This window comes from Ornithorhynchus anatinus, chromosome 3 (assembly GCF_004115215.2).
Source record: "Ornithorhynchus anatinus isolate Pmale09 chromosome 3, mOrnAna1.pri.v4, whole genome shotgun sequence".
Lineage (NCBI taxonomy): Eukaryota > Metazoa > Chordata > Mammalia > Monotremata > Ornithorhynchidae > Ornithorhynchus > Ornithorhynchus anatinus.
Genome location: NC_041730.1, coordinates 61,412,242 through 61,439,263, shown reverse-complemented (window position 1 = coordinate 61,439,263; position 27,022 = coordinate 61,412,242). Strand labels below are relative to the sequence as shown.

Sequence of the window (27,022 nt, the reverse complement as noted above, 5' to 3'; positions counted from 1 at the left end):
ACTAATCTATTTCGGGAAAACCTTTAATGGATTCTGAGGCAGAAATGGAATTACAAACTGTACAACTGTATCATCTCGAATATAGATTTTTACACGTTTCCCAAAGCAGAAAATGCAACAGAAAATTACAATCTCTCCCCTCTCGAAAGTTGATAGTTTTAGACAAAGTAGCTATTGAAATGGAATGGCATGACCTATTATGAATTCAGTACTGCCGACCAAAGAAAATACTTGCATTCCTTGTTGACTTTTGTTAGGCAACAACAGCTACTGCAAGCATTTGGCTTGTATATAGGATCTCCCAGAAGAAAACTATGGTTAAGGAGGGCTTTGTCCTGCCATTCCACATCATTTTAATGAAGTTTAGTTACTTGTAGAAAGTGAGAACCTTCCTAAATGTCAGAAGTGTAAACTGATACAAAGTTTGTGGGTCTCTTACATTAAGAAATACTCACAAGGCTACTTAAAAATACCCTTTTACTAGGTTACGGTGTGTAAACCAAGCCCAACGGCTTTAAAGGTAAAACTAGGAAGGATCCGGGATGGATAAGTAATTCTGAAGAAGGGACTGTGGTGGCAGGGGGAGAGGGGTACTGAAGAGAGGAGTGTCATCAATTTTTATGTAGGATGTAAGATCTAAGGAGAGGGATCATGTCTGTTTACTATACTTACTCTTCCAAGCAGTTAGTACAATGCCCGGCACTACACTCGAACACTAGTGATTGAAATTAGCATCATTTGGGGGAAAAAAAAAAGTGTGTGAAAGCCCTGTTTGTCATATAAAGTGTTTCTATATAAGGTAGGTCCAACTCACCACAGGCCATAGGGTGAACTGTGGCCTGAAAGGCTGATTGCTAGTTATTCAGAGTTTCACCCTCATTTTTATTATTATCAATTGTTATTTGTTGAGAGCTTATTATGGGCAGAACACTACAGTAGTGTAGTGTCAGAGAAAGGCACAAGGATACTGATTCAGCTAGGGTCTCTGGCCCACAGGCAGCTCACACTCTAAAAGGAGGGAACTGGCATTAGTATGAAATGAGGCAAGGCACGGCTTGATATGCCCAAAAAAATCATAATGAGCTGCTGAAGAACGAACAGTTTTCCAGGGCCTGTCTCTTTCTTAAGTCAAAGTCACAGCAGGCTTTCTGTTGTTCTGACAGTTGGGCTGCAGTTTCAGCTTTTCTGCCTGACCTTCTCCAGCAAGTTGAAACTTCACCCCAGTGACAATCCGGAGGATGGGGCATGGGGGGGAGGGGAGGAGTGAAATTTAGGATACCCACATGCAGCTCCTACCCTCTCCAATCTACACTTCGCTCTCCTGCCCAGATCATTATTCTAAAACACTGTCTTGGGCACATCTCCCCACTTCGCATAAACCTCAAATGGTTGCCCGGAAACCCTGACTGTGGGTTTTAAGGCATACAGTCAGGTCTGCCTACTACTTATCTTTGTTCCTCTTCCATTACATCCCCGATGACATGCTACAAAAATCAATCAATTAATAGAATGCATTGAGCATTTACTATATGCAGAGCCTTGTACTAAGCACCTGAGAAAATATAATACAACAGAGTGGGTAGGTACGATCCCTGCTCACGAGGAGCTTACAAATTACAGGAGACTGAAAATAAAATTACAGATAAGGGAAATAGTAAGGTAGGAGGGTATGAACCTAAGTGCTGCAGGGCTGGGGCAAGTATCGAAGTACCATGTGTATAGGTGATGTGGAGGGGAGGACATGTAGAGGAAATGAGGGCTTAATCAGGGAAGGCCTCTTGGAGATATTGTGATTTTAGGATGGTTTTGCCGGTGAGGTGAGCCGGATATGAAGGGGGAGGGAGTTCCAGGCTAGGAGGAGGATGTAGGCAAGGGGCTGGAGGGGCATAGACGAGATTGAGGTAGAGAGAGTAGGTCAACATTAGAGAGCAAAGTGCATGGATTGGACACTTCGTTCCTCTCAAGCCAACCTACTCACGGTGCCTCATCGACCTCTTGCTCACGCCCTCCCCCATGACACCTGAGAAATTGGTTGCTCTTAGATCTTCCAAGTCCTTCTACAATCACCTCACTCTGCCTCCTCCTCATCTCTCTCCAGCGACCTCTTGCTTATACCCTCCCCTGGGACAACTGGCAGAGGGTTCTTCTCTGATCTTGAAAGCCCTCCTAAAATCATACCTCCTATTGAAAGCCTTCTCTGATTAATCTCACCTCCCCACCTTACTGCCACTTCTGCATCACCTAAACACTCAAATACTTACTCCTCCCTCCCCTGTACCACTTATGAACATATCTTTAAACTTCAACTGCTTCCCCCACCTCTAACTTTAGCGTCTCCCCCGACAAGACTGTAAGCGCCTTGAGGGCACGGGTCACGTCTACTAATTCTACTATATTCTCTCAAGCGCTTAGCACGGTGCTCTGCTCAGAGTAAGTGCTCAGTACGACAGATTGATTTTCTTCCATAAATCATGCTCCACTGTGACTCTGCCATAGCTGAAACCCTTTCCAAAACAAAATGTTGAAGATTTATAATCCTGTCACTTAACATTTCATTTTGTAATCAGAGGTTTCCTCTTTATTTTTAGCTGTTTGTATTTGTGAGGGAAAAAAAGACTACTTCTGAGCTCTCCTCCATGGTGCCTCTCCTCCCTTGCTTTCCCCCTCCTCAACCATTCTATCGCCTTGACTCCTGTGATTTTCCACCTTCCCTAAACTGTGTTTGAAACTGTTTTCCTGATGGATCACTTTAGTCTATAAAACAAAGAGAAACATTGATCTAAAAACACCAGATAAATTTTAAACCACTGGAAAACCCCCCAACGTGATCATTACTCTCCATCACAGACCCTTTTTGCATTTGCAGCTGAAGAATAGTTCGGGTTATCTATTCACACAGAGTATCCTTTTTTATTTATAGTAGTTGTTAAGCACTGACTATTCGCCAGGCACTGTACTATTAGCTGGGGTAGATAAGAGCTAATCTGGTAGTCCCTGTCCCACATTGGGCTCACAATCTTTATCCTCGTTTTTTAAATGAGGTAACTGAGACACAGAGTAGTGAAGCAACTTGCCTAAGGTCACACCCCAAGCAAATGGTAGAGACTGTATGAGAACCCAGGCCCATGCTCTATCCACTGGGCCAAGCTGCTTCTCAATATTTTATTGAATAAAGAACGTCACTCTTCTAGGGCTATAAACTTTGTCAATGACCATGTTTCTCTGAGAGAGGAAAAACCAGAAAAATCCATTTCATTTCAACTCTGTATTTCTATTATAGACGGCCCATAATAAACTTCGCTTATCTAACACACCAAAAGCAAAACATCTTTACGCTAATCCCACAATGAGTAAATACAAATGAAAGAGGCAATAGTTTTGTTTCTATACTGATGCATTTCAATCATATATAAACTCTTCCTAATTAGTATTTAATGATATCTTGCCTAAGAGCTGAACGATTAACACTCAGTAGGCTGAGAAAAGCAATAAATTGGTGTAATTCTAATCAAATGTTTCATCCCAGATAAGCTGGGCTCCTAGTCTAAATTTTCATCACATTGATCATCACATTTTGGTGGCCAAAGTGGGAAAGAATCAGGTATGGGGAGAGATGAAAGATTTGTATTCAAGTTTCATTCGGTGATCCAATTTTGTCACCTACAGAATGCTAACAGAATGGGGAAAAAACTTACAACAATACATCCTCAAGATAAGTGGCACTTCAACAAAATGATAATTGAGGATACAAAGGCTATGCTTATTCTTCAGCAAACAGGGTGTGTCAAGTTCAAAGAAATGGTGACTGGAACGTGAACATAGACATCCTTAGATCCAGCAGCTTTAGAGATGCAGGTCTCAATAAGTGTCTGCAAAGACAGACGCCAATATGAAAGTTTAAGCTAGGGACAGTACTGCTTATAATTTTAGAAAATCAGTTGCCCTACCAATGCTCTCTCACTGATCTTCAACACAGATGCAACTGATTGGGAGAATTTTACACTCCCAAGTTTCCACATGAAACCAGCAACTGTCATAAGCATAATTAAGATCAAATTAAGCTTGAAATTTAAAATGGATGTTTTCTTTTCCAAAATCTGAGACTATCCACAAATACATTCAAATGAATAGGAAAAGAATCTAGTCTAATTACTCACTTGAGCCAGAACTGCTTCTCTCAATGGCAGAGTATTATCTGGAAAGCTAGAAGACCCACCAGCCAATGGCCTTTATTCCCTGAACCAAAACTGCTGGTGTAGTAGACTTCATTCATTCATTCATTCATTGAACAGAATTTATTGAGCACTCACTGTGTGCAATGCACTGTACAAAGCGCTTGGGAGAGTACAAAACAACAATAAACAGACATTTTCTGCCCACAATTAGCTTAAAGCCTAGCAGGGAGGACTAAATAAATAAATAAAATAAATTACAGCTATGTACATTTATCCCATGTGATTTCATTATCTAAATGCAAGCTAACTCCACCTGAAAATACCTATTACCTTACTAAAAAACTGTAATATCTTCACAATGTAATGAAAAAGATGTAATCTGCAGGTCACTTTTGGGATAATTTTCAACTTCTAAGAAAACATTCTGAAAAGACTACACCTTAAAAAATGGAAAAAAAAATTCATAAACCAAATACTAACACTGAAGTCCACTACTACTAGATTGCAAATATTCTGAGTTATTGATATAGAATTGTTGGAACTTGGGTAGCGATCGAACAGTTCAGTGAACAGATCTTGGTTCCCTTTCTCAGGGGATGATAATAATAATAATGGTATTTGTTAAGTGCTTACTATGTGCCAAGCACTGTTCTAAGCACTAAAAGTACATACAAGGAAATCAGGTTGGACACAATCCCTGTCCCACACGGGGCTCATAGTCTTAATCACCATTTTACAGATGAGGTAACTGAGGCAAAGAGAAGTTAAGTGACTTGCCCAAGGTCACAGAGTGGACAAGTGGCAGAGCCAGGATTAGAATCCATGACCTCTGATTCCCTAGCACGTGCTCTTGCCACTAGGCCATGTTCCTTCTCTGCTGCTTCTGAGTTTGGAAGTCTACCCCTTTTAGTTTCCTTTGGATTATGAGAAGAAATTTGAACTTCTGACACCTACAAGCCTACACAGCTGGAGTCTTAAAGCCTGAAGCTACAGACCAGACATGGAAGTACTTGAGTAAAAGTCCACAGAAACAAGCCGTACCAATTTGTCTTCTGCTATTAAGATACTTACGTGACTCTCAGGAATCCCTCCAATACCATGAGTGTTTGGGGGTCCAGGCAGCCCAGGGGGTAACAGACACGTGTGGGACTTTTACATATGTACGACAACACTATGGATATCATACTTACACTGCAGCACAGTACCTTGAGGAACGTGGATGAATTGTGTGAGGCTGGGAGGCACCCGAGTCGGATCCAGATCTGCCTCTGCTGGACTCTACCTGGGTGAGCTGGCGATGTGACGCCATCACCAAAGGTCAAGGAGGTAGGAAATGGAGCTTCCTCCTGAAGCTCTCAGTCATCTGCAAGCAGCTCTGGTACCTCTGCAGAAGGGTGCCCATCCCAGAAAGCTCCCTGATCATCCCCCATGTAGGCGTATTTTGAACTCAGGTGAGTTGGGATTCTTCAAAATGGAAGTGACCTCTTGCCAAGGCAAGCCTGTTGTCCAGCGTCAGGGCTGGATGGTACGGGTAAGTCTCTCGATCCACAGGCCCGATGGTCTAAGGACCAGGGGTTCTGGATGCCTCTTGCATCCCCTCTTCCTGTTTAGGGCTGGACTCAGGCTGGAAAAGTCACATGGCCCAGGAGCGGAATGGCCTTGGATGACGTTGTCCCCGTGTGCAGAACGGGACCGGGAGAGAGATCAAGGAAGGGCAGGAAAATCTGGCCCAAGCAGGACTCCAAGGAAGAGGGAAAAGAAGAGGGGAAAAAGCAGGCAGAGAAGACACAGGGTCAGTAGTGGCAGACAACTGACTTTTGGGGCGATTTTTAAAAATTGCATTGTACTTCCATACCTACTATACGAATTTTCCGTATTTTATGGTTGACAGGGCACTGTAATTTTTCAACAGTTTTTCTTGGATATACTTTAGAATGGCTAAGCCTCCGCCCACAAAGACTAGTTACCAGCTGAAAATTAGTAGCCCCAAAACTGTAAGCTCAATGCTGAATTCCCCCTATTGAGAAAAGCACTAAGATGTATCCTAAAGAAAGGGTGTTCTAAGTTCTGAGCTCAGGTAACAGCTTTCTTAAGACTGTTTTAATATTTAATTCAATGATACTGTGCTTGAATTTGAAGCATTTTGGATTGTAAATTTACCAACTACTTCTTCATTCTAGACACATGAAGAGTTCTCTCCCCTATAGTCTGTTTCTATGGTTATGAGATTTTGCAGTGACTTTACAAAGCCTGTACCAGCCTACACGATAGCATTCCTGGTGGCATTTTGTAATTAAGGATGCAATTCCGCTCCCAGCCAGATTCCTTTTTTCACGTTCTTGTTGCATGTCACAAAAAACTTCTCCCTTTAAAATAAAATTCTACTTATCTGCACTAAACTGACTGATATTTCCCTTTCCTAACTTCTCTCCTTCCAGATTTTTAGAGTTAATATATTCCACTAAGTTACATTGAAAGAGAAAATATTCACCAACGTGACTCTCATTCCTTCATGGTTTTTTGGTATGAATTTACAAGCCTCTGCCTTTATTATATTATGAATTATTTATATTAACATCTGTTCCTCTAGACTGTTGTACTGGACTTTCCCAAGCACTCAGTGGAGTGCTCTACACATAGTAAGCGCTCAATAAATACCACTGATGATGAGGATGGTATATAAAGTTTCATCTGATTTCCCAAACACCACTGAAAATCAGTACAAGCTGATTTTCCAGACTATTAAAACACTGTTCCATGCCTGCCCCAGACCTTCATTCTCGTCGTACACCACTGGCCTAGAACATAGAAGTTCCGTTCCTGGAACACGTGAGAGGACGTGCGCTCTGACCGGCATCGCATGCTTTGTACACAGCCATTTCTTCTTCAGCCGCTGCATCGGTTTCTACCCAGAGAAAAGTGCATTACTAAATTCCCTAACAGCATTCTATCCAAAACATGCAGTCAAAGCATGGATTTGGGGAAGGACAGAGTACTGCAGAATAACAAATCAAATAAGCCATTAGCTGAGAAATAGATACTAATGTGGCCAGTAAAGCCATGCTCACTCATCAGCAATAGCTTCCCTTGCCATTAAAGGCCCTCATTTGATATGTTTTTAACCTTTATATTTAAATGCTACACTTGTAAATACAAACTTGCTTTCCCTAACTGTTTAACCTTCCCACATTCAAAAACTAAGGTTTCCTTTCCTCTTTTGAGAACAGCAATAAATACGGCTTTTATTAAGTCTTAATACTTACTGTAGAATGGCAGCTCCTTGTGAGGGGAGAACTTGTCAACCAATGCTGTTGTACTCTACTCTTCCATGCACTCAGCACAGTGCTTTGCACACAGCAAGCGCTCACTAAGTAGTACTGACTGATTGCTTACTAGGTGCTGGGTCCAGGGGTCGATACTTGGTTAAGTGGTTGGACTTAACCAACCACTTAACCCCATCCCACCTGGAATTTGCGATTTATCCTATCACCATTTTACCGTGGGGAAATTGAGATGCCGAGAGGCTAACCAACTTGCCATTTAAACACAGCAGGCCAGTGGCAGAACTGGCCCTGCACTCATACCTGGCATTTCTAACTCCCTCTTTCCATTAGGCAGAAGGTGAAAAAAGGCAGAAACACCCTAACCCAAATAGCTGAAAGACTAGAGTAAAAATATTTGGTTTAGAATGTCACTGAACATCTAAGACTTGCAACTTTAATTACCATATTAATGTTTTAACATCGTTATGCATTAAATGTTCTTCCAAAACTTATAAAATGACTGCTATTTTGAGATGCCCCTACAAGCTTTATCTCCATCCCCCTACCCTCCACCCCCTTTTTATCTTCAAGGAATGCAAACATGCTTTTGTCTGCAATTTTCCCCCCTTAGTGAAGATAAGACTGTTTCAATAGGAAAATAGAGCTGGAAAGAACTTGAAGAGGTCACCTGGCCCAGCCTTGGCCTTTTACGCATTGGACTCTTGATTAATCTAAAACTCTGAAAAACTCAGTGTAACCTTGGACGTTCAGCTCTGAATCAGCCCACCCTGATAATCTGTTTGTGGATCATCTGAGCCCTTTCATTCTTCTGCTCCACTTCTTCCCTGCTCCTGCTTATGATTTCCTAGTCATTAAGGTCTCAACAAGGTGAACTACCGAAGGGAAAAGAGGTGAATTTCAAATCGGATATTGGTATAGAGAAGAGGAATTTGAAGAGGTGATCTAAAATGAGGTTTGGGAATTTTGTTTATCCATTCTAATCCCGATCCTATCCTCATGGAAAATTACCGATGGGGGAAGCATTTCTCTCAATTAAGAAAATGTTTAATTTTAAATACTTTGACTCAGTGAGAGTGACAGAATGCTAATGTTGGGCTGCAAGTTGCACTGATCCCAAGCAAATGAAAAGTAACAATGCTGAAAAAGCTCAGTAACTATCTGATAGCAGCTACAATCAGGTTACTTTCTACCTCGCCTCAGTTGTTGAAATACATTAACTATGGCTGGGCCCTTCAAGTCAGTGTCCAGATTCACTACATTATCTAGATTATAAACTGTAAATACACTAATCATAGAAGTAGAAGGACCACAAGAGGTCATCAGGTGCAACCTTCTGTCGCCAAGTGTATGCCAAGTGGCCCAGGGCAGTAGAAAGCAGAAAATACTATTTCACAGATCTTTATGAGACTGTCTTAATTTTCAAGTGTATATGACATGGGAGAATGACAAATAAGTTCTAAAAGTCAATCCAAAAGTTCTTTCAAAAATTAAAATCAATCTGTTGATAACTTTGTGTTGAGTTGATTCAGCCCCTACTTCCTGTAGTGAATCACTTCCCCCTCACCACTATTTCTATTAGGCAACAAGATTAACTTGAGTCCATTTGACCAACAAGATAGTGAAGGTTCAGCTGCCTCCACGACCCAAACAGACCAAAGGTCAGCTGTAGCTCTGTGTTACCTGACTACCCTGGCCTAACTGGATGTTACTGAAGAGTTTGCTGTTTCCACAAGGGGAATCTGGTGCCCACTAATATTGGGGCTTTAGGTGACACCAAGTTAGACAAAACACCCTCTGCTGGAGTGGAAGAAACATCTCAATCGGGGATGGCATCACCGGAAGATGGTGAGGGACAGAATTCAGGGAATAACTCCTGAGGGAGGAGGCTTTGAAGGTAGGAAGGATAGGGACTGGTGAAGCTGTTCTACTTTGGGCACCAAAGCACTCATTTATTTTATTGGCTGTCTCCTCCTCTAGACTGTAAGTTCCTTGTGGGCAGGGAACATGTCCACCAATTCTGTTTTTTAGCACTCTCCCAAGTGCTTACTCTACACATAATAAGCTCTCAACAAACTGATTGATACTAGTCAGGCGAAAAGTATGAGCAATCGATCAAAGTATTAAGTGGACCCACACAAGGGATCAGAGGAAAGACATGTGACGCAGAGACTAAACCAGGTCTAATCTGATCAACCCGTAGCTACCCAATCCATTTTTTCATGTGTTTATGTGCCAGGCACTGTACTAAGCACTGGCGTGGATACAAGATCATTGGACTGGACACAGGCCATGCCCACATGAGGCTCACAGTCTCAAACCCCCTTTTACACATGAGGTAACCGGCACAGAGAAATGAACTGACTTGCCCAAGGTCTCACAACAGACAAGGATCAGGCAGGGCCCAGATTAGAAGCCCGGTCCTCAGACTCCAAGGACCATTCATCCACTTCAACAGCATTTATTGAACATTTATTGTGTGCAGGACCACTGAACTAAGTGCGGAGGAGAGTACCCCAGCACTTAGAACAGTGATTTGACACCTAGGAATCACTTAATATCGTAATTACTATTATTGTTATGTTAGGAACAAAGAACACGCACAACAGTATAGTGAAAATGCTGCAGATCTGTAAGCAAGCAGCCAGGGAGTTTTGTCTTAAGAAAGTAGCAGTAGGGAGACATTGGGCGGGGCTCAAGAAGGGAAGTGATGCACATGTTAAAAAATACTGGCAATTTAGGAATGGAGGAAGGGAAACCAATACGATGTTTTCATGTAGAAGAGGCTGCTCCATTTGGTGCACAGATAGACCTCTTCACTTTTGGGGAGAATGTTTCACTAATCCACCTTCCTCTACCACAATCGGCAAGTCGACCGTTGCCAGTGTAACATGAAATTGAATTAATGGACGGACACCCAACCACTTCTCTGAAACTCTTTATCACCCCACACCCTTGTACTTATAATTTCACCTGATCTTTAACTGACCATTTCTCCGGTAGACCGTAAGCTCATTGTGAGCACGGAACGCGTCTACCAATTCTGCTAGACTGTACTCTCCCAAGCGCTTACTACAGTGCTCTGCACACCGTAAGTGCTCAATAAATACTGTGACTGAACTAGTTTTGCAAAGTCAGTTTGGACTGAATTCTAATCTTCAACAGATGTTAAACTAACCTGCCTGTAAAGTTTACAGAAAATGATAAATTGGTCACACTCGACTCCTTTGCTCGGATAATTAAATATGTTGAAAAGTATTGGCCCCAAATGTGATCCCTGCAAGACACCCCCGATAGCTTCCCCCACCAGGTGGACGCTGATCCACTGGTAACCACCCTGGAATACATCTCTCTCTCCAGCCCCATCTTCCCCCACCTTGCAATTAATTCCACTGGTGTTAAAAGTACACCACAAAAATTATGAGTTCATAAAACTGCTGTCACCAGCAATTGATAATGCAGGTGTGGAACCGAAGCCAAATACCTATCACTGCCAGAAATCAAAAGCTACTGCATAACTTTATGGATCCTGCCAACCGATGGGCCTTATCGAGGTACCTATTTTCTAAAGGGGGGGAGAGGAAAAAAAAAAAGAAAAGCAATTTATCCATTATGAATTCAGTGAAGGAAGTAGCACAGCAGAAAAGAGTCTGGCCTTTACATATGCCATCCTCCAAATCAAGGTATCATTGAGAGTATTATCCTCTCAGGCTAATTTTAAGTTCTAAATTTTTAACAGGTGAAAGGGAGGTAGATGAATAGAGGAGACAGCAGATCTTTCTTTTTTTAAAAAAAGAAATCCAACAGGTTAGTACTTTTCAACTCAAGAGCTCCCCTGGTAGGCCATGAGAACTTGGGAATAATGAGAAAATTCTCCACCTGCCTTCAAGTGTAAAATAAAGACAATGATGAGATACTAACTGAAGATTTTCAAGTACGGTTGGCTGTGGGACAGAAGAAACTGTCCAACCAAAGGGAAATCCAACCATTATGCATGTGTTAGACGTCAAAGATAGTCCAGAAAGATCATAAAGCGCACACATTCATGCCATAAAGCTCGTTGTGGGCAGGGAACGTGTCTACCAACTCTGATGTACTATACTTTCCCAAGTGCTCAGGATAGTGTGCGGCACACAGTAAGTGTTCAAATAGCTTTGATAGAGCTGATACTCTTTTGCAGGTATATTTCAGATTACAGTAAACAAATAATGCTGGGTTACACAACCATGATCTTCCCTTCCTGTTTCATTATACCCCTGAATGCAGTGTAGTAGGCTATGTTTTTCCAAAGGCTTTCATGACATAAGACTTTCAGATCATCTGGAAAAACATGAATTCCCTTAATTGCAATAAACTGTAATATTAAACCTCACTACTGTTTAGTCTTTGTTGAAGTAACTGAGAGCTCAGCCTCCTAATAATAATAATGATGATGATGGTATTTGTTAAGCACTATGTGCCAACCACTGTTCTAAGTGCTGGGGTAGATATAAGCTAATCAGGTTGTCCCACATGGGGCTCACAGTCTTCATCCCCATTTTCCAGATGAGGATGAGGTAACTGAGGCCCAGAGAAGTCACACAGCTGATAAGATTAGCCTGTGTGAGCCCATCATTGGGCAGGGATTGTCTATCTGTTGCCGAACTGTACATTCCAAGGGCTTAGTACAGTGCTCTGCACATAGTAAGCACTCAGGAAATACTATTGAATGAATGAATAAATAGCAGAGCCAGCATTAGAACCCACGACCTCTGACTCCCAAGCCCAGGCTCTTTCCACTAAGCCACGATGCTTCTCCCTCCATCCTCTAGACTCAGCTCCTTGTGGGCAAAGAATGTGTATCCCAGGTCTACTGTATTTACTCTCCCAAGCACTTAGTACAATGCTTTGCACACAGGAAGAGCTCAATTAATACCATTAACTGACTGATGAGTTGCACTACAAGTTTTCGCAGAATGGGTAGAGGTAGAAGTTCATTCTGCTGAGCTTGATAGTGCTTTCAACTTTAGTGAAGGACTTATCCAATTTAGATTAAACAACAGCCACCTTCTTTCCTTCATGAAATACTCTACAGAAGGCTAACTCCTCCCCAAAACTCAGTTCATCTTTAAACTCTCTTCTTCATCAAGGCTGTCTTCAATTTACATTTAACTAATTCGATTTCTAGAAATCTGATGCAAGACTTCTTAAATCCCCATATCTTACCTGAAGTTAGAGAGACCATAAGCAGAAGGAGTGCTATTTGTTGAACACCTACTGGGTGTAATGCCCTCCACTATATGGTAATCATAGTATTTATTAAGCTCATACTATGTGTCAAGCACTGTTCTAAGTACTGGGGAAGATACTGGATGACCAGGTCAGACAATCCCTGTCCCACACAAGGCTCACAATCTAAGTAGGAGGGAAACAGGTATGGAATCCCCATTTTACACACGAGGTAACAGGCACAGAGAAGTAAAGTGACTCACCCAGGGTCACACAGCAGGCACGTGGAGGAGTCCGGATTAGAAACCAAGTCCTCTGACTCCGAGGCCCCTGCTCTTTCCACTATGCCTCTCTGCTCCTCATAATACACGTTTGGGAAAATTCCACAGAAGCACAAGCCTCACTCCCTGCCCGCAAGAACGTTACACTCTACCGTGGAAGATGAGCTTCATCCTTTTGCATCTTGCAACAATGCACTCAACTGTCACAATCTGATCACCTCTCCACTGGACAACAATTCTTCTGACTGAGGTACAATCAGGTCAGACCTCTGCATCACCCATGTCTATATTAAGTCCCCTCCTCACGTCAACAACTTCTCTGGTTATCGCCTGGCGATCTTCCATACCTTGAAAATCTCACAAACTGAGGGCAGAGCTTCCTTCAAGATCAATTTTCTGTTGATTGTTTAATCTTAGCCCAGCAGGGGAGAGGAGGCAGGGAGGGATTTACTTTCTTGTCAGGGCAGCTGGGCTTTTGCATGGGAGTAAGCCATCAAAAAATACAGGTTATATCCCTAGAACGGTGATAACCCAGGCACTCAACACTATCAGTTCTACCTTTGGGTTGCACCTACCCTGGAGTGGCTGTAACCTGGGGCAAGCTGGTAACAGAGTACTGACAGAGGTATCATCATCAATGGTATTTATTGAGCACTTACTGTGTGCACTGCACTGTACTAAGTGTTTGGGAGAGTTCCCTACCCACAGTGAGCTTACAGCCTGGAGCCAGTTATTTATAAAATTGAAATTTAAAAAAAGAGTGCATCCTTTCTCCTCAGCTAAAAAAAAGCTCAAACACATTCTTCCTTTTAAGAGGAAGTATCATCAAAGTGCTATAGTTTTAGGTTTGGAGCATCACCTCTTAAATGGCCGTAAAATGCCCAATCACCATTTGTAAGTTAAATCATTTTTATCACTATAGAACTAGGAAAGCCAAGGCTTGAGGAAAGCTGACATCTCCATATTATCGCTACTAGAGAATTCTTTCCCTTGCCAGAGAATTCTTGCAAGGCTGAGATCAGAACCCTGCACAAGAGGCTTCAAAGAAAATCTTAGTACTGTCATGCGAAGCAGCATGGCGGAGTGGACAGAGCTCGGGCTTGGGAGCTAGAAAGTCACGGGTTCTGATCCAGGCCCGGCACTTGTCTGTGTGACCTAGGGCAAGTCGCTTCACTTCTCTGGGCCTCAGTTACCTCATCCGTAAAATGGGGATTGAAACCTTAAGGCCCACGTGGGATAGGGCTGATTTCAACCCGCTCTGCTTGTATCCACTCCAGCACTTAGTACAATGCCTGGTACATAGTAAGTGCTTAACAAATGCTACAATTTTTAGCAGTAGTAGGAAGTGAAAATAAGGAGTTCCGGGCCACGTTCCCTATGTTACAAGAGATGCTGCCACGAGTAGCTTGATTTAAAGTTTCAAGTAATATGGGAATACTTCATTTAAAATATCCTAGCTGCAATCCAGAGACCTAGCAATTTATTAGGAATATTTTGTGGCGACTGCAGTTTAACGGTCACTGCTGGGATCCAGCAGAAAACCAGCTTTGCTATCCTGCTGCATTCCTAACAAAACAACAAGGACACCGGACTAACATAACTGATTATGGTCACAAGTAGGAGCAAGGTAAAAAAGGACTGGAAGTTTCACATATTTTCTCAAGAAAAAGTTAGCTTTCCCAATGGAAAATGATTTCCCACTTAATTTTACCAACTGGTCAACACCATTCCATCCCCGAACGTCACATGGGTATTAGGCAAACTTCAGCTCCGGGAATAAGTACTGATATTAAAATCAGTCAATGGTATCTATTGGGCACTGAGGTGCAGAACACTATGTTAAGTGCTTAGCAGAATATAAAACAATAGAGTCAGTAGATATTCCTGCCCACAAGGAGCTTATAGTCAAGCAGTTACTCCTCTAAACTGTCAGCTTGTTGCGAGCAGGGAATGTGACTGCTTATTGTTATACTGTACTCTCCCAAACGCTTTGCACACAGTAAGTGCTCCACAAATGTGACTGAATGAATGAACGCTCTGCCTATTTTACTTCTTCCTTAAGCCCACCTGGGAGTGCAGAAATGTCTTAGCACATCAACTCCTCTGGGCAGGATTCCTCCAGTGTTCCTCATGGAAGACTCCACTGTCATCCTCACTGCCAGCAATGATGCCCACCTCTCCCTTCATTCCAAGAACTCATTTGCAATTAAAATAAGTTTAGCAATGGAAAAATTTTGTTTTGCACTTGAATAATTTTTAGCTGTTGAGAATTTCTCCATATTCATAAAAACATTTTTGGAAAAATCCTTTTTAAGCAATGGTACATTCTCTTTTTCTTATGGTATATGTTATGTGCTTACAATGTGCCAGGCACTGTACTGAGCACCGGGTAAGATACAAGCTAATCAGGTTAGACACAGTCCACGTCCCAAATGGGGCTCACAGCCTTAATCCCCATTTTACAGATGAGGGAACAGGCACAGAGAAGTAAAGTGACTTGCCCAAGGTCACAGAGGAGACAAGTGGCAGCACCAGGATTAGAACTCAGGTCCATCTGACTCCCAGGCCCAGGCTTTTTCCAGTAGGCCTCAATGACCCCGTCTCCCTCCCACCCACCCCCACCCAAGTTTTTCTTCCAAAAACTCTGCAAAAGCTGTTCTGTACATTAAGTTTGGGGAAATTTAAATAACACTGATCTTCTTAAATTGTTGAGGAAATTTGAAAATCATCCAGAAACTGTGCTCACTTTAATTTTAGAGGTGTTGTCCTGTACCAGCCCTTTCCAGCTGCTATCCTCCGACCCACTTGATGCAACAGTAGGTCTGGAAAATCCAATGAGAATAATAGCTTTTGCTACAGCGACGAGTGCTCTTTGTAAGGCAGACTCTGAAATAGCCAATATAAGGGCTTTTTCACTCAGTCTTATTACTACTTGGTTTTTACATCAAACACCACCGGATGCTGAAGTCTTTGCTAGAGAAATTATTCCTTAATGCCTTCACTGCACATCAGACTTCTCACCATCTGCCTAACTGATGAGGAAGCTGAGGCAGGAGTGGTTAAGAGATTTGCCAATGATCACACAAGGCAGGTCTCCCTCACTTCAGATAAGCTGCTATTGCATTTCTCTTGACAGTTTGATTTTTTTTTGCCATCAAAAATTTCTGCAATAAGGGTGCCCTTACAGGTTGAGTCTACTGTGAGCCCCACGTGGGACAACCTGCTAACCTTCAATCTATCCTAGTGCTTAGAACAGTGCTCGGTACATAATAAGGGCTTAACAAATACCATTATTTTTATTATTATCTGGCCAAACTCCTCCTCCGTATCTAATTATTCCTCTTGTGCCAGGTGGCTACCTCTCGTGGTCACTAACATGGCAAAAGGAGAGTCAAGCTAGCCAAGGGGCAGAGCAGAGACACAGATGCAGGAGTGTAAGGCTGGGTAAAGGGAATTCAGCCTTACATGTAAATGGAGAGGTTGGATCTAATTTAAGCTCCAAAACTGAGTTCACTTTCCACTAGTTATGAAGCAGCATAAAATTGCTCAGTCTTCCCCTCTATCGTCCCTTGACTTACCGTACACTGAGACAGGCAAGCACCGAGCTTAAGTATCGTAGGTTAAAACTGCAGCTGCTCATCTAATGGAAGACACAGTTCCCTTCGGCCATGTATCACTCAATTAGTATTGAAAAATCCAAATTACAAATTAAGTAGGTCTCGAGATCTTATAAAATAAGTGGGTCAGTTGTCTGCACGGCAACTAAAAGAACTGTGAGACATGAGGGACTCCAAATATAGAGTGGATGAAAACCACAGCACAGATTCAGGGTTTTCCCAAGTGGAGGGAGGAGAAACCCTGTTTCTCTCCACTGTCACTCATTAATTTATCTTGAACTTGAATTATGAAGGTGCACATTTACTATTCTCATGCTTTCCCATCTTCTGGGTGCTCATTGGTGCTACTGACTTCAGTCGTCCTTCCTTTCAAGAAAATCATCGAGAAATGTTAAGAAGGTAACCATTCTTAAGAAAAACTATCTCAAGGTAGCCTCAAGAAAAAATATCCATTCCATAGTGCGTAACACTATGGATGCATGCATTACTGACATGCGGCTATAACCCAGGATGTTATCAGTACTCTTTACTCCGCCTGAGGGACTTACTGCAAAATCTGTCCCCTTCTCCATCCAAATGGCCACCATGTTGTTCCAGGAACTTGTCCATCAACGGTATTCACTGAGCGCTTATTGTGTCGTATCCTTAACCAACTACTGCAACAGCCTCCGTGTCTCTGGTCTCTCCCTTCTCCATACTTCACCCCACTACCTGGATCATTTTTCTAGAACATCGTTCTGGACTCATCTCCCCGCTCTTCAAAAACCTCCAATGGTTGCCCATTCTTCTGAGTCAAGCAAAAATTCCCAAACAACGCCTTTAGGCTGTGGTCAGGGGAACACCTCTACCACCTCTGTTGTATTGAACTTTTCCACACACTCAGTACACTGCTCTAAACACGGTCAGCACTCAGTAACTACCATAGATTGGTTTAAAGCCCTCAAACAGCTCTCACTCTCTATCCACTTTCTCCCAGTTCACCATCTTTGTTCCTCCAGTTAACCTATTCACTGTGTCTGTCCTCATCTCTCACAGCCTTCCCCGTGCCTTGAAATCCCTTCAAATGCAACAGATGGCTCCTCCCATCTTTAAAGTCCTTTGGAAATATCTCTTCCAGGGAGCCTTCCCAGATTAATTTTGAACCTCCACACCTTATATATACCCAACTGCCACTTTGGTGCCTATAATAATAATAAGGTTGGTATTTGTTAAGCACTTACTAAATGCAGAGCACTGTTCTAAGCACTGGGGGAGATACAGGGTCATCAGGTTGTCCCTCAAGAGGCTCACAGGTAATCCCCATTTTACAGATGAGGTAACTGAGGCACAGAGAAGTGAAGTGACTTTCCCATAGTCACACAGCTGACAAGTGGCAGAGCAGGGATTCGAACCATGACCTCTGACTCCCAAGCCCGGGCTCTTTCCACTGAGCCATGCTGCTTCTCTATGATCTCACACCCTCCCAAAGCACTTATGTGCTTCTATTTTACACCCCATTACTTATGCACTATATCATGCTCTTCTCTTGCATGTAATTTATTTGAATGCCCATTCTCCCCGCTAGTTTGTAAATTCTGCAGCAAGGATCATGCCTACTAATTCCAATGCACTCTTCCACGAACTTAGTAGAGTGGCCCCCACACGATAGGTGCTCAATAAATACTACTGATTGGCTAAAACTGCAAATTGAAAGCGTTTCAACCGAGGCTAGGCCGATGGCTTTTCCGTCCTGTTCTTTACGAGTCAAACCCATAAAACATTAAAAACTGGCAGTCCGCACAAGTCTTTGAATGACATAACATTCCACATCCCAAGCACTTCTGGTCCTTTAACGCACAAATTTAGGAAATGTTAATATTGAGCTGTTTTAGGTGGAGAAACCTGAGAAGGGGGGGGGGGGGGGGGAGAGAAAGCCTCTTAGATCATGGCCTAAAGCATTCCATTCTGGCCTCTCCCTAGAGGGAATATGGGCACAATTTATTTACGGGCAAGAAGGTATCCTGGCCTTCACAAACTTGCACTACAATAGAAAGGTCACTAAGGACCTTAAATTAGGAATCAGTTCTCATTTCAGTTATTTTTGCCTAAATCTGCAGCTCAGAGGGAAAAAAACCCTACATCCCACTGTGAAGCATTTATTTTCTTTATAAGCATCCCAAAAGATGCCAGTATAATCCAAATGGGCAAAAGGGGGTTCCAATGAATTGATTTTCCTGCTAACAAAGCAAGTGGAAATGAGCCAAGTCGATTGTGCTATTTGGTCAGCTGGATACATCGGTTGGCTTTCCTAATCAGCCACCAGGAAACCTACCGGAGACAAAGGTTCAACAACTCCATTAACTGTCCATTCTACTGGAGGAGAGAGAGAAAGAAGAGATAGCATCAATGAATTACGCCCATAGACCATGCAAAAATCTTCTTTAAAAACTGGGCTTCACCAAACTTTTACTCGAACTCCTCTAAGTGCGGCTCCCAGAATTGACAACTATTAAACTATGACTTCTCTTCAGTGACTTGGCCTACCTGATGGCAGACTTTGTCTGCGGTGCTAATGAGCAGTGAAATGACCAAGAGGCAGCCAAGAGGATCTGAAGTCAAATAGCATAATCAGCAAACAATTAAAGCATTTCTTTGGTGCTTAGTAGAATGAGATCCTTTAGGAGCCTTAAGCATTTCTGTCACCCTATCCTAAAACTACTAAACTGCTGGATACTATATTATCCTTTTATCAGATTAGAGAGACAAAATGGAGGAAGACAAACAATTAGGGGGTTTTTTGTTGTTAAATGCAATGAATTTTAATGAATCTGTTATTTAATTCCAACAGAGTAGCCAGGCAAATGAAATGGCGGAAAAGGCTTAAGGTACATTTTTTTATATTTTGGGTTGCTATTTTACATTATTTGTGCCAAAGCAGCACTGTGCCCTTGAAGTGTCATATCTACTCCCTCTTTTTGAAATGTTACCTCAAAGTTTCTTCCTGTAATATGGTCTAATGACAAAATTAAAGGGAGGAATCTAGCGTCACTCATTCATTTATATTTATTGAGCGCTTACTGCATGCAGAGCACTGTACTGAGCGCTTGCGAAGTACAATTCAGCAACAAATAGAGACAATCCCTGCCCACCACGGTCTAGAAACGGGCTCACTAGAGATTGTGAAAGTCTTCAAGATTTCAAAGTAGGGGTAGAGCCTGTAGAAGAAAGAGGAATGAATTTTAACAAGGTCTCGCCTAGACAGAAGTTTATTCTTTCAGTAAGTGCAATACCACTCTGGAGTGCCCCACATCAAGTACAAGTTCAGAGAGAAATGCCAGACTCAAAGCCCTCTCTCCAAGAGCGTGATAAAAGTTGCTGTCGTAGTCTGGGGCTAAAATGAAGAAGCTTCCACGAGGGAGATGAGGAGTGTGGGGAACGACACTCAAGTTGTCAGTCAGTGAACGCAGAAGACACACACGGACTCCGAGACCACGATTCAGAGGCACGGTGAGTTATTTCTAGTCGTGGAGTCGTCCTAAAACCTGAGATGCCTGGGCCAACCTCTTTCTACAATAAGAACCACACTGCTTAGAGAGACTGTAGATATACAGTTCCCTCATCTGTCAAATGGGGATTAAGACTGTGAACCCCATGTGAGACAACCCGATTACCTTGTATCACCCCCAGTGTTTAGAATAGCGCTCGGCACATAGTAAGCGCTTAACAAATGCCATCATTATTATTATTATTTTACCCACCCGCGTAGATCGAAAAAGGGAGCTGGACAGGCCTCCATCAGAATAGTTGGTGGGGAAGCTAACTGGTGAAAGGATTAAGTTAGATATAGGAGGGCAAAGAGGCTGAGAGTAGGAAGACAATTAATGTAAAAAGGTTAGGAAGCCAAGTTCTGAACTGAAAGAATATCTGACAGTTTCACTAATATTGGAAAATAGTATCCAAATTAAAGGGAAAGAAATTCTGCATGGAAACACTCGGAACCTAATGTTCAAGGTCTAAACACCTGATAAAACAGTGGAGTGGGCTGAAGGCAAATCTCCAATGGCCTAACTGCAGCTGTGGTCTAAAGACCGAAAATCCTTGTTGAGTAAAAGCAGTAAAGCAGAAAACAATGGTGTTTGAAGCTATTGCTACTATTAATTGTTCACGTCTCTCCTCTGCCATCAGTTTGCCTCTGACAAATATTATCCTGGTGAGCTTAAAGAGCTATAAGGTCCTTGTTACTAAACAAACACCATTATTTTTTTTTATAAGTGTTTACTATGTGCCATGCACTCTACTAAATGCTGGGGTAGATACAAGACAATCAGGCTGGACACAGCCCAACCTGTGATCCACAAAGGGCTCACAGCTTTAATTCCCATTTTACAGATGAGGTACCCGAGGCATAGAGAAGTTAAGTGACTTGTCCAAGGTCACCCGGCAGACGAGTGCTAGTGCCGGGATTACTTGAGACGCAAGGCAAAATGCTAAAGGGAAAGAAAGGCAAGCAGAGGAAGCCAAATCGCAGGATCTGAGCTGTGGGGGAGGGGAGGGCAGAAGGGGAGTGGGGGGCGGGTGTAACTACATGACCCGTGTCTGCTGACATTTTTCAGTCCAGCTCTACACCTCCCTGTGGTGGGGGGGTTAATAACTAGAAGTCAGGGAGTGCTTATTGGAACTACGCCATCAGTTGGGAAAGTTTATTTTTTTATTTATTTTTAACCAAAAGAACCATCTAGGGCATTTCGGAAGATGGACGGGCTCGGCCGGAATCCCGAAAATAACTGGCAAATGTGGGTGGTGAAGACCACAGAGGCTACTGATTCATGCAGCTCGACAGCACCGGCGCTATTCTGATGTCGATTTAGCCCTAAAAGGGCCGTGCCCAGACCTCCTCCACAGCGTACTACGTCCATGCCCATCTACCGCGGGCTGCACCAGCAGAGACAAGGTGAGGCGCCGACACTGGGCCAAACACCATCATTTGCATCAACACCTTCGGGCAGGTTCTGGGCCCTGAGGCTCACCTGTCTGACGGAAGCCCCTAAAGCCCATTCTGCCATCCATCAATCATATTTATTGAGTTTACTGTGGGCAGAGTACTGTACTAGGCGCTTGGGAGAGGACAATACAGAGATGGTAGACCTGTTCCCTGCCCAAAACCAGCTTACAGACTAGAGGATGAGTTAGTCTAGATCGATGCAAAGGCAGAATTAGGACATATTCTTCTAACAATACGCACTTGGCGGGAGAGAATGCGAGTGTGTCTGAAGGAACAGTCGATTACATGGCGGCAACGCTAGAACAGAGTGAGGAGTAAAACACGAGCTTTCCATAACTTGAGTTCTCCAAAGACGCCCAACCTTCGGAGTGTAGGAGAAGGGACGTTGCAGAATGCTCCTGATAACCAGATGTGCTCGATCCGTGCTGCCGATCAACCATGCCCCTACCCCTCTAAGGCTTGGGCACGCCGATCCCACAGTTGACACGGTCTCACTCCCACATATGAGCCAGAAGGCAAAAGAGAGGGGCAACGGTGAAGAGGGCTGAGGCTCCGCAGTCTTGCTCAACCCCACGGCTCTCGCCGTGAAGATCGGCAGCTTTTCGGCTCGACCCCGCCACCCCGAGAGCGGACCGAACAGCATGCCCGATCCAGGGAAGCCCCAACCTTCACTCCAGATATCGGCTTGGGTGCCCTGCCTAGATACCTGACAAAAGGGGCTTGCCGGAGCCAGAAGACCACAAGCCTTCGTTGAAAAAGTTATCTTTCAGTCATCCGAGCTTTTCCACTTCTCTTGTTTGCCAGAACCGGCCATCGAGAAGAATCAATTAAACCGTACTTGAAAAAGGAATATTTCAACCTGCATGTAAATTTCAGAATGAAAGGATTAAAGATGGAGGAAAAAGCTATAGTAGACACCGGATCCTGAACTTGACTGCAATGAAGACATTTTTAAGGAGTATAAGAGGAGCTGACAAAGATGGAAATCAAAAGTTTTGCCATCCATGGAATTCCTTCTTTCCATTCTTCCCCTCCTAGTTCCTTGTCTCCAGCTCACACACCTTCCTTCCATTCGTTCAGACTCTGAATTGGTTAAGTTCACCATTTTCCCCCCAACATGGATTTAGGATGTAGCGTCGTAGAACTGGGTTCTAGACAACTGTCAACTCCTCCTCTACTACTGCCGGCCCCCAAGATCTTTGGATTTCCCTCTACCTCAGGGAAAGTACAGCGGGTGGGGGAAACGCTCCATTTATATTAAGGGAAAAAGGCAGTCACCTTACATTTTAAGTTCTCTGCACCACACTTGCAGGATCCACAGGTGAATCTTGAAGCCGCTGGGGGAAAAATGTCTACTAAGGCCCCACCCCTACCCAAATGAGGGTTTTGGGCCTCTACAGACGCCACGCGCTTAGTACAGTGCTCTGCACATAGTAAGCACTCATTAGACCCTTGAATGAATGAAGACAGCAGAATGCAGATAAGGTTTAGATGAAATTACTAAACAGATGAAAATTACTCCTAAGTGCAGAGGTGTGGGTGGAGACCGGCCAACAAACTCGGCCCTTTAATAGATAAAATAAAGTGCCAGGCTTGCTCCCAGCAACAGACAACTCCCGAGGAAAGGCGCTTTTAACTAGTGTCGTTCAATTATTGCGGATCATAAGGCGAAACTTCCCACCCACACCCCACCCCCCGGGCTTCACTACTTTGAAAATACCCCCCTACAAAAGCAGCCCGGTTCCAGATCCAAAACCGGGACTCCCACCGGAAGGAAAATAAGGGTTGAGCCTTTGGGAAGCCCTAAAAATACTGGATATCCATCACACCTCCATGACTAAGGCGCTGTGACTTAAGGCTTGCGCTGAACTATCCCCTCCCTCCAAAACAATCGCACAACCCAGAAGGTGACTCACTGAGGCTTCTCCCCCCACACGGGAAAAATCCTCCGACTCTCCTGCTTTCCTTCCCTGGACCCCATCCCCCTTAAAAAAAAAATAATCAGAATAAACCCCTTGACCTCGGTCAGCGCATGACTTTTAAGGGCCCCGGAACTTCACCTACGAGGCAAGAGGAGGTCGATTTCAACCCGTCCGCTCAACTGTATATATTTTCATTACCCTATTTATTTTGTTAATGAGATGTACATCCCCTTGATTCTATTTATTTGCTATTGTTTTAATGAGGTGTTCATCCCCTTGATTCTATTTATTGCTATTGTTTTCGTCCGTCCGTCTCCCCTAATTAGACTGTAAGCCCGTCAAAGGGCAGGGACTGTATCTGTTATCGATTTGTCCATTCCAAGCGCTTAGTCCAGTGCTCTGCACATAGTAAGCGCTCAATGAATACTATTGAATGAATGTACATCCCCTTGATTCTACTTATTTGCTATTGTTTTAATGAGGTGCTCATCCCCTCAATTCTATTTATTGCTATTGTTTTTGTCCGTCTCCCCCGATTAGACTGTAAGCCCGTCAAAGGGCAAGGACTGTCTCTATCCATTACCGATCTGTCCATTCCAAGCGCTTAGTCCAGTGCTCAGCACACAGTAAGCGCTCAATAAATACTACTGAATGCATGTACATCCCCTTGATTCTATTTATTTGCTATTGTTTTAATGAGATGTTCGTCCCCTTGATTCTATTGCTATTGTTTTTGTCTGTCTCCCCCGATTAGACTGTAAGCTTGTCAAAGGGCAGGGACTGTATCTGTTATCCACTTGTCCATTCCAAGCGCTTAGTCCAGCACTCCGCACTTAGTAAGAGCTTAATAAATACTACTGAATGAATGTACATCTCGATTCTATTTATTGCTATTTTTGTCTGTCTCCCCCAATTAGACTGTAAACCCGTCAAAGGGCAGGGACTGTCTCTATCCGTTACGGATCTGTCCATTCCAAGCGCTTAGTCCAGCGCTCCGCACATAGTAAGCGCTCAATAAATGCTATTTAATGAGGTGCTCATCCCCTTGATTCTATTTATTGCTATTGTTTTATGTCTGTCTCCCCCGATTAGACTGTAAGCCTGTCAAAGGGCAGGGACTGTCTCTATCTGTAACCGATCTGTCCATTCCAAGCGCTTAGTCCAGTGCTCCGTACCTAGTAAGCACTCAATAAATACTATTGAATGAATGTACATCCCCTTGATTCTATTTATTTGCTATTGTTTTAATGAGATGTTCGTCCCCTTGATTCTATTTAATGCTATTGTTTCTGTCCATCTGTTTCCCCCGATTAGACTGTAAACCCGTCAAAGGGCAGGGACTGCCTCATCTGTAACCTCATCTGTCCATTCCAAGCGCTTAGTCCAGCGCTCCGCACATATTAAGTGCTTAATACTATTGAATGAGTGTACATCCCCTTGATTCTATTTATTTCTATTGTTTTTGTCTGTTTCCTCCGATTAGACTGTAAGCCTGTCAAAGGGCAGGGACTGTCTCTGTTACCGATGTGTCCATGCCAAGCGCTTAGTCCAGCGCTCTGCACATAGTAAGCGCTTAATAAATACTATTGAATGAGTGTACATCCCCTTGATTCTATTTATTTGCTATTGTTTTAATGAGGTGCTCATCCCCTTGATTCTATTTATTGCTATTGTTTTTGTCTGCCTCCCCCGATTAGACTGTAAGCCCGTCAAAGGTCAGGGACTATCTCATCGGTAACCGATCTGTCCATGCCAAGCGCTTAGTCCAGCGCTCCGCACAGAGTAAGTGCTTAATAAATACTATTGAATGAGTGTACATCCCCTTGATTCTATTTATTTCTATTGTTTTTGTCTCCCCGCTTAGACTGTAAGCCCGTCAAAGGGCAAGGACTGTGTCTATCCGTTATGGATCTGTCCACTCCAAGCGCTTAGTATAGCGCTCTGCACATAGTAAACGCTTAATATATACTATTGAATGAGTGTACATCCCCTTGATTCTATTTATTTGCTATTGTTTTAATGAGGTGCTCATCCCCCTCGATTCTATTTATTGCTATTGTTTTTGTCTGCCTCCCCCGATTAGACTGTAAGCCCGTCAAAGGGCAGGGACTGTCTCTGTTACCGATGTGTCCATGCCAAGCGCTTAGTCCAGCGCTCTGCACATAGTAAGCGCTTAATAAATACTATTGAATGAGTGTACATCCCCTTGATTCTATTTATTTGCTATTGTTTTAATGAGGTGCTCATCCCCCTCGATTCTATTTATTGCTATTGTTTTTGTCTGCCTCCCCCGATTAGACTGTAAGCCCGTCAAAGGGCAAGGACTGTCTCTATCTGTAACCGATCTGTCCATGCCAAGCGCTTAGTCCAGCGCTCCGCACAGAGTAAGCGCTCAATAAATACTACTGAATGACCCGTTTGGGGGGGCCTGTCGACGAGGGGAGGCTCTTTATGGGGGGGGGGGGGGCCTCCGCCACGGTGGCTAGACTGGACGCCTCCAGCTTCCCTCTTGGATCTAAAGCCCAAATGGGGGGGGGGGAGGGGGCTGCCCCCTCCCAAGCGCTCAGCACAGCGTGGGGCGCCTAGGAGGCGGTGGGCAGAAGGGGGGGACGGGTGCGAGCGGGGTCGGGGCTTTGGGGGTCCCCTCCCGTCCCCTCTACCTTGAAGTAGCCCCCTTCGTAGAGGGTGTTGGGGGGCCCGAAGATGGCCACCTCCCAGTTGTAGAGGTCGGACTCGTCCACCAGGGTGATCCGGAAGCCCTCCACCGGCTCCTCCTGCAGGGACTTGAGCTCCAGCATCAGGGCCTTCTGCGAGCTGGTCATCTGCTGCTGGGCCATGGCGGCCGGGCCGGGACGAGGCCCAGGACCGGCCCCCGGGCCCCCGGGGCCCCGGCCCCTCGGCGGCTGGAGGGCCCTCGGACCGAACCGGACCGGACCGGACCGGACCGGGCGGCGGGGGGGGGGGGGGTGAAGGACGGGCGGCCGAGCGACGACGACGACAGGCCCCGACCGGCCCGCGCTGCTGCTCCTCCTCCTCCTCCTCCTCCTCCTCCTCAGGCCGGAGGGCGCGCGAGGCGCCGGAGCGAAGGCGGGCGGCGCGCACGCGCGCGGCGACGGGCGGGGGGGAGGGGGGGGGGAGGGTCTCGCGACGACTCGGCGGCGAATGAGGGGGCGCGCGCGCCGCGGGAGACCGAGCGGCAGGCGGGGCGCGCAGGCGCGCGCGCGCCCCCTCCCTTCCCCCTCTCCCCCCCCTCCCGCCCTGCCGCCCTCTCCGCCGGCCGCGCACGCGCACACCGCCGCCTCTCCCGCGCCCGGCCCTTTGTGACGCCAGAGGCGCGTCCCCGCCGCCGCGCGCGCCGCCCCCCCTCCCCTCGAGGGAGAAGAGAAGCCACGCCCCCCTCCCGCCGAGGCCACGCCCCCCTCTTAAAGAGACAGGCCGGAGGATAAGAAAGGCGAGGGGATTGTCTGAAGAATGAGGATGTGCGTGCAGAGCGCTGGGGGGGAGACAGGATAGTAATAATAATAATGATGTTGGTATTTATTAAGCGCCTACTATGT

General features: G+C 44.5%; 1 protein-coding gene across 2 annotated transcripts in view; it reads right to left on the bottom strand.

The window, feature by feature from the left end:
• The window catches only part of UBE2R2 (ubiquitin conjugating enzyme E2 R2), a 79,696-nt gene extending 53,313 nt beyond the window's left edge, over nt 1–26,383 (bottom strand). Inside the window, exon 1 of one of the 2 annotated variants that reach the window (XM_029060045.2) lies at nt 26,126–26,383. In XM_029060045.2, coding sequence (XP_028915878.1) covers nt 26,126–26,302 — 177 coding nt within the window. In that variant the 5' untranslated portion in view covers nt 26,303–26,383. The remainder of the gene's footprint in view (nt 1–26,125) is intronic. The other variant, XM_029060043.2, reaches the window with a different exon arrangement.
• Between the last annotated feature and the right edge of the window lie 639 nt (nt 26,384–27,022).